The sequence below is a fragment of the Balearica regulorum genome, chromosome 4 (genome assembly GCF_011004875.1).
Source record: "Balearica regulorum gibbericeps isolate bBalReg1 chromosome 4, bBalReg1.pri, whole genome shotgun sequence".
In the NCBI taxonomy this organism is placed as follows: Eukaryota; Metazoa; Chordata; class Aves; order Gruiformes; family Gruidae; genus Balearica; species Balearica regulorum.
The window spans coordinates 52233248-52246634 of record NC_046187.1 but is presented as its reverse complement, the minus strand read 5'-3'; the positions used below and the strand labels follow the sequence as shown (position 1 = coordinate 52246634).

The 13387-nt window shown below is 41.7% G+C and overlaps 1 protein-coding gene across 1 annotated transcript in view; it reads left to right on the top strand.

Annotated features, from left to right (window-relative positions):
* Nucleotides 1-13387, top strand: part of PDGFRA (platelet derived growth factor receptor alpha) — a 35417-nt gene that overhangs the window by 12889 nt on the left and 9141 nt on the right. Inside the window, exons 5-16 of the mRNA XM_075752153.1 lie at nt 191-321; nt 1690-1861; nt 1950-2139; nt 2663-2778; nt 3258-3384; nt 4897-5090; nt 5547-5641; nt 5752-5884; nt 9588-9692; nt 10377-10487; nt 10765-10918; nt 12161-12327. Of these exons, the coding sequence (XP_075608268.1) occupies nt 191-321; nt 1690-1861; nt 1950-2139; nt 2663-2778; nt 3258-3384; nt 4897-5090; nt 5547-5641; nt 5752-5884; nt 9588-9692; nt 10377-10487; nt 10765-10918; nt 12161-12327 (1695 nt within the window). The remainder of the gene's footprint in view (nt 1-190; nt 322-1689; nt 1862-1949; nt 2140-2662; nt 2779-3257; nt 3385-4896; nt 5091-5546; nt 5642-5751; nt 5885-9587; nt 9693-10376; nt 10488-10764; nt 10919-12160; nt 12328-13387) is intronic.

Sequence of the window (13387 nt, the reverse complement as noted above, 5' to 3'; positions counted from 1 at the left end):
AACAAAATGCCTATACACTTCATACTTTATGTACCCATTGCTTATATCAGTATAAACCAGCAGTACTTTCACTGAATTTTCCAGGTAATTCCTCAGTAGAGGAATGAAATGGAAATCTCGCCCTGAAATCATATCATGTGAAAATTGCATAATTTAAAAAACGAAATCTGTTTTCTTTCTCTTCTCTTAGCTACTTCGCAGCTGCCAGTTGAAATTGAAGCTCTTAAAACTGTCTACAAAACAGGCGAGACCATCGTAGTAACTTGTGTGGTCTTTGACAATGAGGTGGTTAATTTACAGTGGAATTATCCTGGGAAAGTGGTAAATATCTCTTTTTTTTATTTTATTGTTCGTTTGAATATTTGTAGTTACTTATTGGGGAAGAAGGTGGGGTTCTAAAATATTCTTCTCTTCTCTGAATGAGGACAGCTGAGGAGAGAAAACAGAGTCATTTCTTTTACTTTTAGGTTACCAGAAAAGAAAGTCAGCCCCAAAAGTTAGAGTTTGCTGTTAGTAAGTATGCAAAGCATGAGAGGAAGGTGAGGTGTGACTAGGAGTCCATCCTTGGAGGGAGGAATGCTGTCTCTCAGGTCTTGTGGTTCGAAAAAAGAAATGTTGTGGAAATAGAAAGATCTAGGAATGTGTTGGACATCTGCAGAGAGCTCTGCTGCTGGAAGTCTGAATCTGAAATGGCTCTCTTAAACTGTGGATTCTTGGGCACAGTAGAGGATGATGAAGAATCAAGTTCATAGACTTAATTGTTCTTCATCATGCAGGTGTTCATTAAAATGACTCTTGCATTCAATGTACTCACTAGTAAGAACTGCCTAGTAAGAAAACCTTAAAACTTTTGGAGAACCTCAGAAGTTTTCAAACTGGCATTAACATCCTTCTGCAGTGAAAGTTTTTATTTGTTAGACCCTGTCCCTGTCAACAGAGAGTTTCAGAATATCCCATGTAAAAAGTTTGGTCACTGAAGGGATGGAGTCATTGAAATGACTACCTAATTGTGACTCCAAATCCTATCTTTTATTTAAGTAAGTTAAGAGCCCAAGAGAACAAAAATAATTTGAGAAGGTTTTGTTCTGTTTTCCATGTTGCACGTTATAAACTTTGCTGTATGCCCCCTTTCAAAAATGTCCCCAGTGTATTTTTGTTCCAGCCTCTCATGATAACAAGGTCTACCATTCTCACCATCCTTTTACTCGCAGCAGTCTTCTCCTTGCCAATAAATTATTCTTGTTTTGAGAGCAGGCAGAACATAGCATCTAGCAATGGGTTACTTTTTGTCTGGTGGAGGGAATGAAAATTCACTCTACTTCATGGGAACTAAACAAATAAAATTCAAAATAAAACCCCACAGCTTCTATGTCTGAGGAGAAGGTAGCGCAAAAGCAGTAAAACATTCTTTCAGGCTGCTCACCCAAATTGTGAATGTTTTTTTTTCGAGCGAACAAAATATGAGCTCTCAACCTCCTCATCCTTCTGTGCCTGCTTCCAAAAGGGTGTATTTTTATAGACACACCTTTTGTGCCTGTGGCTGAAAATACAACCCTGACTGAGTAAACAAGTCTTCTGCCATACAGGGTTTAGATGGTTGGTCTCACTCCAGTGACATCATAAATCCTCCACGGTGTACTTTCAGCTCAGTTACTTAAGTAAGGTTTTTTTTCCTTCTCCAAACTACAGAAAGAAAAAGGTCTCATAAAACTTGATGATATCAAAGTCCCATCGCAGAAGCTGGTTTACACCTTGACCATTCCTGAGGCATCAGTGAAAGACACAGGGGATTATGAATGTACTGCTCGGCATGCAACCAAGGAGGTTAAGGAAAATAAGAAAGTAGTCATTACAGTTCATGGTATAGTCTCATTTTAGTGTCCAAAAATTATTAACGTGTTGGAAAAATGCTGCAGAGAGTTGTTTACGCAAGGCATTTTTGTTTACAGACAAAGGGTTCGTTCACCTGGAGCCTCAGTTTAGCCCTCTGGAAGCTGTCAATCTACACGAAGTCAAAAACTTTGTCGTCGATGTGCAGGCATACCCAGCACCAAAAATGTACTGGTTGAAGGATAATGTGACTCTGATTGAAAATCTTACTGAGATTGTTACTAGTTCAAACAAAGTCCAGGAAACAAGGTAAAAATATTCTTCTGACTCTTACTTTGCCATATTGACTTGAGTTTCTCCCCCAGAAACATAAGCACTGCTCCTGCTCTCTCTTTCCACTGCAGTTTGTTATTTCATCCTCAGTGGCATTTAAAAATAATTTCTTTGTTTTCTGCTCTGAAGGACAATGCCTAATCTGCCTCTTTTTATTCCCCTGATAACATCAACCTCTCCAAATCATAGGAATCTTAGTTTCTGAGCACTTAGCCCCTTCAGTCCCTCCAATATGTCTCTGTGCCAATAATTTCTAGCTATTTCCAATAATATCAGAGGTTTTGTCAGATCACTGCAGAATATAACTATGTCCATTTCTTTCTTATTGTATTTTGGTAGTTATTTACTGTTTGAGTAATGATTTTAGTGTAAAGACATGCTAGAAATTCTAAATGTCACTACAGTATAATCTCTACATACCCAAATTGCATGTTGCACTAAAGTGAATTTTTTTTTATGCCTGCCCTAAAAATACAAGCAAAAACTCTCATTCCTATAGGTTTCAAAGTATATTAAAGTTGATCCGGGCCAAGGAAGAAGATAGCGGATACTATACTTTGGTTGCTGAAAATGAAGATGAGATTAAAAGAATCACCTTCTCCTTGCTAATACAAGGTAAGGAGCCCCAAAGCCTCGCCCACCAGAACTGATGGCACACAGCAAAGACTTCATCCACTTACACAACGGTTTGCCTGGAGTATTGAGACAAGAAAGGCGTGAAACAGGGTGTCCAGAGGAGTGCGTGCGTGCCGAGTCCTTGGAGTTCTCGTACCCTGATCCTGGCTTTCACTTCAACTCTGGCCTTGAGCCAAAAAGAAACTTTATCCTCCCGCCTAACTTACTCCAGCTGACAGCGAGGATGATAGCTCATTTAGTATGACATGAGGACGTGGCATAAGCTCAGCACTCCCTTTTCGTGGCACTAGCCTAGGATCTGCTCTGTCCTACAGGAGTTAAGGATGTCCTGGACGAGTTGAGGTCTCTAGCTGTCACTAAGCTGTCGATCAAACATACCTGTCCTGATTTATTTGAAATTTCAGGCTGCATTTGTAGATTTTGATGAATATTTTGACAAACTGCTGTCTCTTTCCCAGTTCCAGCCCTGATCTTAGACCTCGTGGACAATCACCATGGTTCTGCAGGGGGGCAGACAGTGAGGTGCTTGGCAGAGGGGACCCCGCTTCCTGATGTGGAATGGCTAGTTTGCAAGGACATTAAAAAGTAAGAAAAGCGGGTGCTGTGTTATCTAAAATATGACTTGTTGCATCCTTGATTAGCTTAACATTATTAGTTGCCATACCATGTTTTCCTCATCAACGGCCAGTAAGTTATAGATAATTCTTTTCTTTTTAGAGGCATGTTGCTTATATTTCAAGAGAGGTTGTCAAGGGCAGAGAAGTCCAGGAAGGCTGGACATTTTTCAAGAAGGAAATCTTAAATGTGCAAGAGTAGACTGTTGTCATGTGCTGAAAGACTAGCTGATGGGGAAGAAGGCCGGCTTGGCTGAACAGAGAGCTTTGGCTGGAATTCAGGAAAAAAAGACTTTATGACGTTTGGAAGAAGGGGCAAGCAACTCAGGAGGATTGCAAGGATGTTGTGAGGTTATGCAGGAAGAAAATCAGAAGGATCAAAGCCCAACTAAAACTTAATCTGGCTACTGCTGTAAAAGACAATAAAAATGTTTCTATAAATACATTAGCAACAAAAGGAGGGCTAAGGAGAATCTCCATCCTTCACTGGATGTGGACAGAAAGAGCGATGAACGGTGAGGAAAAGGCTGAGGTACTTAATGCCTTCTTTTCCTCAGTCTTTAATAGTAAGACCAATTGTTCTCTGGGTGCCCACCCCCCTGACCTGGAAGACAGGGAGCCGAATAAAGCCCCCCAAATCCAAGGGAAAGTGGTTAGTGACCTGCTACACCACTTAGACACACACAAGTCTATGGGCCCAGATGGGATCCACCCAAGGGTACTGAGGGAGCTGGCAGAAGTGCTCACCAAGCCACTTTCCAACATTTGGAAGTGGTTGAGTCACCATCCTTGGAGGTATTTACTAGCCATATAGATGTGGTGCTTAGGGACATGGTTTAGTGGTGACTTGGCAGTGCTAGCTTAACGGTTGGACTTGATGATCGTAAAGGTCTTTTCCAAAACAATTCTATGATTCTGTAATTACAATTTTCACCTTCAAAGTGTTTTAGACATGTGGAGTAGTTACTCCTGTTTTTGCTAGTTCTAGACTGGCTCCTTCTGTGGCTGGTAGGAGGCAGGGTTTTTCCTGGGAGGTTATCCACCAGGGAGAGGGATACCATGCATGGAAGAAGGCTAGGAGTCCTAGGAACCTCCCAAGTGTGTTCTGCTTTCATTGTGTTAAAATCTCTTGCTGCCTGATGGGATGATTGTCCTCCTAGCCCTACCACAGGGTATAGCACAAGGAGAAATAGAGATCCATCGAGTACTATAAGTCTACAGGTTACATAGTGACACCAAGCTATACCAGACATGCTGGGCTGCATTGTCAGGCCCTCAAAGTGGCAGCAGTAATGAGGATCATAAGGCAAATTATTCTGAGGGAAGAAAGATGTAGACTTTTCACAGAGGTGGTCTTAAGTATTTCTGGTCTTTAAAATGATCGTTGTCAGAAGAAATAGGGAAAGGCAATTGCTGATCTGTTCGCTCTTCTTTATCCATACCTATGCCCAGCTCCCATTTCCCTTGTTATTCTTCTCTGCAGGTGCAGCAATGACACCTCATGGACTCTTTTGACTAATAATATCTCTGATATACACATGGAAGCCCACCTGGATGAGAAAAACATGGTGGAAAGCCAGGTGACCTTCCAGAAGGTGGAGGAAACCCTGGCTGTGCGATGTGTGGCAAGGAATGACCTTGGTGCTGTTACTCGGGAACTGAAGCTTGTGGCTCCCAGTGAGTTTGCTTTGTCCTTTTGTGAAATTACAGCAGCCAGCTTGACCCCTCTCTAACAGACCCCAGTCTTAATAGATAGAAATATGAATTGTTGCAGATAAAAATAAATGAAAATGGATTTTTTTTCCACCCTGAGACATCTGAGGATGAGGCATTCTACAGGTCTTTATGGTGCATCTGTTTTTCACTTATTAGGTGGTTCCATCATTAATTTTATCATTTTATGGCCACTGGCTATGGGATGTTCTTCTAGACAATCTCTGCATTTGTTTTTGAAACAGGAAGGCAGAGCAGCTCTGGGCTTGGAAAGACTTTACAGTCCCCAGCCCCAGGAACTACTCCTGCCACATCTGCAGGACATGGGAAGTGCGATGGTAGGGGAGGTGGGTGTCTTATGTATGTGTCATGTTCCTCATGGCTCAGGAGGAAAACATGATCTGTCTTTTTACTCCACAGCCTTGCGATCAGAACTAACAGTGGCTGCTGCAGTCTTAGTGCTTTTAGTGATTGTGATAATTTCGCTGATTGTCCTGGTCATCATATGGAAACAGGTAACGTAGAAAAGTATTTCAGTTTGGATGCTGAGCTCTGCTAGGTTTTGATCTGCTCTGAAGTCAGGCACAGGACTAATGGTTGGTTTTGCATTCAATGTGCTTTGCAGAAGCCACGGTATGAGATAAGATGGAGAGTCATTGAGTCTATCAGCCCTGATGGTCACGAATACATTTATGTGGACCCAATGCAACTGCCTTATGACTCCAGATGGGAGTTTCCTCGAGACGGGTTAGTGCTTGGTAAGTTTCCTCTAAGGGACTAATCCCATCCTTCTCTGGGGAGAAGGACGATTAAGGACAACTCAGAGGTCTCTGCTACTGGGATTTGCGATGTAACTCATGGCCATGAAGTCCAGAGCCTCTCTGTACCTATCTGTTCTCCTGTTCTCCTACCACATTCTCTTATTCCCCTACAGTGGGGGAAGCCTTGAGCTCCTTGTGTTAGTGTCTCCCAAACCTCCATTGCAGCTCTGTTCCGCGTGCCCCGCATGCCGTGCCCACCCTCACATGGCTAAGGTGGCCTCTCCCAGCGTTACGTTTCCTCTTCAACACTCAGTTCTGCTAAGGCACCCGCAAAAAGCGCATTAGCGTTTTTTACTTGCAAGACTTTTATAGACTTATGTGTAGAGGCCAAGGAAAACCTGCAAGTAGTTATGTAGTTTTATTGTTTTTTAAAGTATTAATCCATGATGTGCATGTATCAGTGCTGAGTGCATAACTTATTTTTGTGGCTACTGTCGTTCTTCCTTCCCCTCCTGCTTTCTTGCTTTGTTATCCCTGCCTTGGAGTTCATACAGATTTCAGTTAGTAATTGCTTCTTCAGGACTGGCCCCATTTTGTCGTTTATATCAATTGAAAGTGTAATGATTATAGACAATTTTAATGTTCTATCCAGATAGTGCTTTAAATCCACAAGGCATCCCACTCTTGGAGGTATCTGTACACAAGTTGCATACACAAAATACAGGAGAACAAAACTAAAGATGTTTTTAGTCTGATATATTTTAAGAAACACACACACTCCCCCCTAATCCCGCCCCCCCCCCCCCCCAGTTCTCCTTCCCCCATCACAGAGAAAGAATTGATGTTAATTCTTGAAAGAAGCAGCACAAAAAAATTTCTGGTTCAGGAACGATATCCTTTAATTAAATTCATGTTGCTAATTGAAAACTAGAGGAGGGTGGATATTTAATGGAATTATTTTATTACAACCCAGACTTTAATTATATGCCTAAATAGGATTTGTCAGATCTGAGCTGTTAACAGACCACCACTGTGACTTTGTCTCCCTCTGACTCATGAGCACCAGCCTACTTCAATGCCTTCCTGTTTACAAGTATATTCAGCATAGTCAGTGCTTGAAAAACTAATGCTATACATCCTTTGAGCGATCTGGATTGTGCAAGTGTTCTTCTTGACACGGTTAACATTTACCTGCTGGCAGTTTTGCCATATGAAATGCTTGCTGGTGGGGACCTCTTTTGTTTCTGGGGCTGATAATTCTGGTTTGTGTGGGTTTTCTCTTACTGAAGTGGGAGATGGCAGCAAAGCATTTACACCTTTAGCTCAGGGAGGCTCGGAAACAGGATACAGACCCATTTTGGCTCATTCAGATGAGCATTTCCCATCCTAGCTGTGCAAGCCAGCTGGCATTTGTTTGTTTTTCCAGCTAGTAGTGCCTGGAGTACAGCGCTGGGTTAAATGCCAACTCTGAATGTTGGCTGGCTGGAGTTTCAATTGACAAATTCGGGTTTCACTGCAAATTTCGCCTTGCTATTGCCACTCTACAATGTATGTAATGCTCTGCTGTTTAGTTTGGTGTGGACTGATAATCCTAGTTCAGGTTTAGCCAAAGTAGCATCCAGCTAAGAAGGTTGTGTCTGGAACAAGCGCACAGACTTCACCTTTGTATTGGTGTCCCCCCGAGCAGAAAACCAGCACCTCTCTGACAGGCTCAGCAGATAAGATCTGTGGATGGGTACAGAGGCTGAAATAGCTCTCTACCCCAAGCGTGGTCCCTCCGTTAGTTGGAGGAGCCTTGAGCTGCTATGTCTGCACAGTCCCTCTGTGGTGGAGAAGCCACATTGCTCCTCCGGCGTGCAGATCGCAGCAGTGCCTTTACGCTAAGAAAAGTAAACACACGCTATAATTTTGGGCTCCACTGAAGGCCTCGACATCAAGAATATGATGGCATTACAGATGCCTCCAGCTCTTAAGTAGTCAGCTCCCACCTGGCTCCAAATATCAAGTGTAAAACAGATGGGGCTTGGGCTATGTCTGCGGAGAGGGGTGAAAAGGGGAAACAGCAGCGATCGCTCCCTGCCATTCCGGAAGGGCTCTCACCGTCTCCACGTGCACCCTGTCTCAGCAGAGGTGATGGAGGGGGAGATGTGCGCCTCGTGCTCAGCCGACAATATGGTTTGGGGAGGAATTGGCTTGTGAAGACAAGAAGATCAAGGAGTATCAGAAAATGCCATCACATTCTGAAGGGCTGCATCCTGCCATGTGGCTCCCAGACTTTCAGTCTGAAAAGTTTCAGGGGCCAAATTTCAGACTCAGGTTGTTTGAATTAGTCTGAAATTTAGTGGGAAGCTTTCTCACATCCTGACTGGGAAGAATAACCTTGGGAGCACAGGAATCTTGAAAAGAAATTGCATCGGTTTTGCATGCATGACAAACTACACTGTCATAGTCTTGAAGTTTTTCATGGTAACTCAGCTAAGCCTGCTTTAACCATTGCTTGTGTTTGGCTGGAAATTTTTCTTTTAAAAGCATGCATACAATAAAAGTAGGGGCTGTAGCTAGAGGTTAGCAGGAACATATGGCATTGCGTGCCAGGTAACACCTTCAGAAGTGTAAAGGCGGCAAGTTCAAACTGCAAACGAAGGTCAAAGACAAAATGCCCTATATTTCCATAGTAAAAGTCACTACTTAGTCTTCCTGTGCTGGAAGATAAAAAGTAGCATAAAGTAAAACAGAGAGATTTCAGGAATATGAAAATATCCTGGAATCTGAAGGTCATATATGGGTTTGTTCACTAAGTGTTGCCTTACTAAACTTGCTCTTCAGTATGAAACCTGTGAAATACAGTATTTTGGAGTATGTTTGTGCAGTCCATATTTCTCTAAAATCTTGCTCAATCTGTACACAATTCTTTTGCACACTGTATCCATATCAGAAGACAGGATATGATAATCCAAATTTTTTGTCTAAATTGATTTGTGGGAAGAGTAAAGTGTGTATAAACATTAGCCATTTCATTACAGCACTTGGAAATTTGCAATAAAATTTGTTCAAGCATACGAAACACACTTGTAGGTTAAACTTCAGAGGACTTTCCCCTCATATGTGATCAACATGTGTCTCAGCTTCTTGCAGATGACTGAGGGTCCTGCCTGTCTATTTCTAAATGTGCTGCTGATGTGCTTCAGTTTATCTTACCACCAGATGTATCCAGCATTGATATAACAGCCCGAAACTACAGCTAAGGAGTCCGATTCAGATTTTTCAGTAAAGGACACAACTGTACCATAGTCAGGTGCTGACTGAGGCAGAGTAGCCGACTGAAACATAGGAGAACCAATGATTAGAAAGGGTAAAATGGGGGTGACAAGGCAGAGCAGGAGGCAGATTTGAATGAATTTGAGTTGTTCCTCAGAATCCCTTTCCTACAAGCTCTCCCGTGCAGATATGATCCTGACTGCTTACTTTTATTTAGAAATTGTACTTAATGACTGCATTTCTTTAAAATATATTTGCCTTTTCTGCTTAACAACAACAGCAACAACCCCACTACCACCACTAACTATAATAATCCCAGGTGTCTGGCTAAGTGAGTGTTCTCATTCCACGCAAGAACAGCAACCTGTAGAGGAATGGCAGCAGGAAACAAGGTAAATTGCTGTTACTTTCTGAAATAAGTAATGCTCTCCCTTGTGTTCAGGTCGAATCCTTGGCTCTGGTGCGTTTGGAAAAGTAGTCGAAGGGACTGCATATGGATTGAGTCGTTCTCAACCAGTGATGAAAGTAGCTGTGAAAATGCTGAAACGTAAGTTGTCACAGTTCCATTTCCCAAGCAAGGTAGTGCATGTTTTTATAGGGTTATTTCAGCATTGCTTGTGTATAAATAGTTTCCCCGTATCTGAAGTTGAAAATGACCTGCGGAATGACTGAAATTTAAAATTACATCTTAGATGATTGCTTCATGGCGTTTTCAGTATCCAGGCTTCTGGAAACATCCAAAATTTGGTTTTAGCTGTATGGATCATAGCAGCCATAACTCAGCAAGTTCAGAAAAAGATAAAATAACCATGAATGTTTGTGAACAAATGAAAGCAATACAACAGAGCAGAAATAGGCAGCTCTTGTATAAGAATCTTAAATTCACTGAAGATTTCCTGTTCAGGAGCTGAGAATCTAATGCAGTGATTCTGGAGGAACCATGAGGACCTTTGTGTTGAAACGAGCAGCTTGTAAAGTGCCTCTGTGTCACCTGGGCAAGCCACTGTAGCCCTGGAGAGGGGCAAACAGACTGGGTCAGCTATTGAACTGCATCAAATGAGTCATTTATTAGTGATTTGTGACTCCTCCTCAGGTTTTAAGAAAGCCCCTTCTCAATCTTCTTCAAGAAACCACGGTAGAAATGCTCTAATGAGGCAAGCAAAGACCGATCATTTGCTGTTGTGAAAAAGATGATTGCTCTCACTGAGTGGCTGGTGTGTTTTTTCAACAGCTACAGCTAGATCCAGTGAAAAACAAGCGCTCATGTCTGAACTGAAGATAATGACCCATCTTGGGCCCCACCTGAATATTGTGAATCTGCTTGGAGCTTGTACAAAATCAGGTGGGTTTGGCTGACAAAATGGAGGTTTGCTGTGGAGCCATTGTTCACTGTTGACAATCACACACAGCGCAAGGAAAGGATTTTAACAGCAAATATAAACAAACCTACCTGGTATTTGGTAGTAGTTACAGTCATAACTTAGTAAATCAAAATATATTAACTCCCAATACTTTTTTATGCTCGATAGTCGATTTTCTATTATCTTTGGAGTATTTTTTAAAATTGTATTTAAAAAAGACCCCACTCATCAATGCATTATTTTGCTGTATTTCATCAGGTCCTATTTACATCATCACTGAATACTGCTTTTATGGCGATTTGGTGAACTATCTGCATAAGAACAGGGACAATTTCCTGAGCCGACACCCAGAGAAGCCAAAGAAGGATTTGGATATCTTTGGGATGAACCCAGCCGATGAAAGCACGAGAAGGTGGGAAAAAGGGAAAAAAACTCCTACAACTTAAGAAAATGTCATCACTAAGCCTTACTCCATGCTTCTTATTCCTTGGCTCAGAGCCCTCCCTAATTCTTCCCATTAGACTTCTATTTATCAGGTTTTGGACCACTGCTGGTTCTCTATAGGCATCGATTACTTAGAGTCTTCCCCCAAAATGCTAGGCACACATACTCATGGGAGCACAGATTTTGCAGACCTTTCAAACGAACTCCCCTCTGCCCAAGGTAATGTAAGAGATATATGACTCTAGAGAAAAAAATAATATCCTTACAGGACCCCAGCAGTCCTGCACCTGCCTCGTTACAGGATCGTCTCTGGAGCACACAGTCAGTCTCCTTCCTTCTTCCCTACCTGATCCTGAGGTCTCAAAGAACGTTTCTAGTAAGAAACCACAGCTTCATGTTCCCCTTTTCTGTAAGAACATCGTTTTGCCTCTAACCACCAAGTTTTACAAACAAAGCACAACTACCAGGTTTCCTTTTTCCCCTGTTGGGGGAATTTCCACTGTCTAAATTCCTTCCCTTCAAATAACCTGGCAGAGTTTGTTCTCCAAGCTCAAGTACTCTCCCTGAGTACCTACCAATGGCTTAGCTAGTCTCAATAGTTTCCTTACAGTTCATGCTCATCCCATAGCTTTTTCTAGATGATGGTCAAGGAAGATTGCCATCAAACATTCAGTAATAAAGCAATAAAATTAGCCAGGATGTAGAAGGTGAACAGAGATTCCTTCAAAAAATTACTCAGGAAAATAGACTGTCTGACTTGGTAGCTGAGTACAGACAGGGCTACTCATTTGAGCATGGCTTTGCTCAGCAGGGCTGGATTTGATGCAGACTGTTTGGGTGAATAAATTACATCTATCATTTGGAATACCTTCAACTAAAAGCCCTAGGTCTTAATACCTGAATTCAGTGGGATTTTGGGAAGTTAGACAATATATGTTTACATACTAGACTACTGACAAAAGGGTAAGTTTGAAGCACTTGTGTTTGACTACAGTAATATATGGTAACATGTTCTAATATGTGGTAATACATGGCTATGTTGTAATACATGATCTTTATGTATTCCCTATGAAGAAGTCAGCTTTTACACTCCCGTTTCCTAGAAATACAATTGCATACCCTAAGAGAACTGTTAGACCTATAGGGTGTGTGGCAGGGAAGTCACCTGGGCAATACTAGCTGATATACCTGTATTTTTTCCCAATTTCAGTTATGTGATACTATCCTTTGAAAACACTGGAGAATACATGGACATGAAACAAGCTGATACCACTCAGTACGTGCCAATGCTGGAAAGGAAGGAGGGATCTAAATACTCTGATATTCAGAGATCTGTGTATGATCGGCCTGCTTCATATAAGAAGAAATCTATGTCAGGTAACGTAGAATTGTCCCTTCTGCATACATCATTAATACAAATAATTCTTATTTTTGCCCTCTATGATACGGATGTAAACTCCTCAGCTGTGTTCTGTCAGCATGTGAGTCTAAGCTGTAAGCTAAAAGCTTATGATTTTTGTTACGCTCTGGGCAGGAGTGCACGGTCCTGGAGCAGAAGGGCTCCAGTTGTGTATTCGGTTCCATGCTGAAGGGCTGAGCGGCTGTGCTCTGCAGCGGGGCTGTAGGCACTCTTTGGAGGCAGTGATTTTATTAGTCCTGTAGTTTGCAAGATTTTGAGCAATAGCAATGAACAATAATGATAGTAATTTATATTGCTCTGTTTCCACTTACATTTCACATTAACTGACACTTACCAAATGCAGAACACTCCCAAATACTTTCCTGGATTATGTAATGAAGATAATGAATGCATCCCATTCCCCGGCCCTGTTCTCAGAAACCAAATATGCTTTGCTTTAAAAATAGACACCGTCACTTCTGCCTCTAGGCCTCAGAAACTGAACCACATCCAGTTCCAGATTTACATGGCAGACTAATGTACTCATATTGTGCTCTAGGACAGTCGGGGTAAATGAATCACTGAATTTTGACTGGGTTTTTTGCTGACATCTTTCATAAAAAAAAAAAAAAAAAAGATCCGTTGCCATAGAATTCCTGACCCTTTTTGCTGGTATTGGATAAGTCCCAGTGAATATTTGCTGGGAAACACAACAGTGTTCAGCAAAAGTAAACGGCAAAGAATGTACATGTGTGCACAAAAAATTATTGAAGGCACCACCTCTAAATAAATGTTTTTGTACCACATGCTGAGTATTGTAAACAACCTGTATAAGACCTCAGTCCACCTTTTTAACTTCACCTTTTCCTGCAGTTCTCTGGGGAAAAAAATACAGGAGAAAAAACAAACCCTATATTTAATACTGGGTGTTTTTAAGAATGCAGTATCTGTCAGTGACTGATGCAGATGCTAAAAGTGGTTAGTTACTATGAAAAGACTGGTTTGGTAATGGTATTCTGTTAAAGAATCATGATAGGT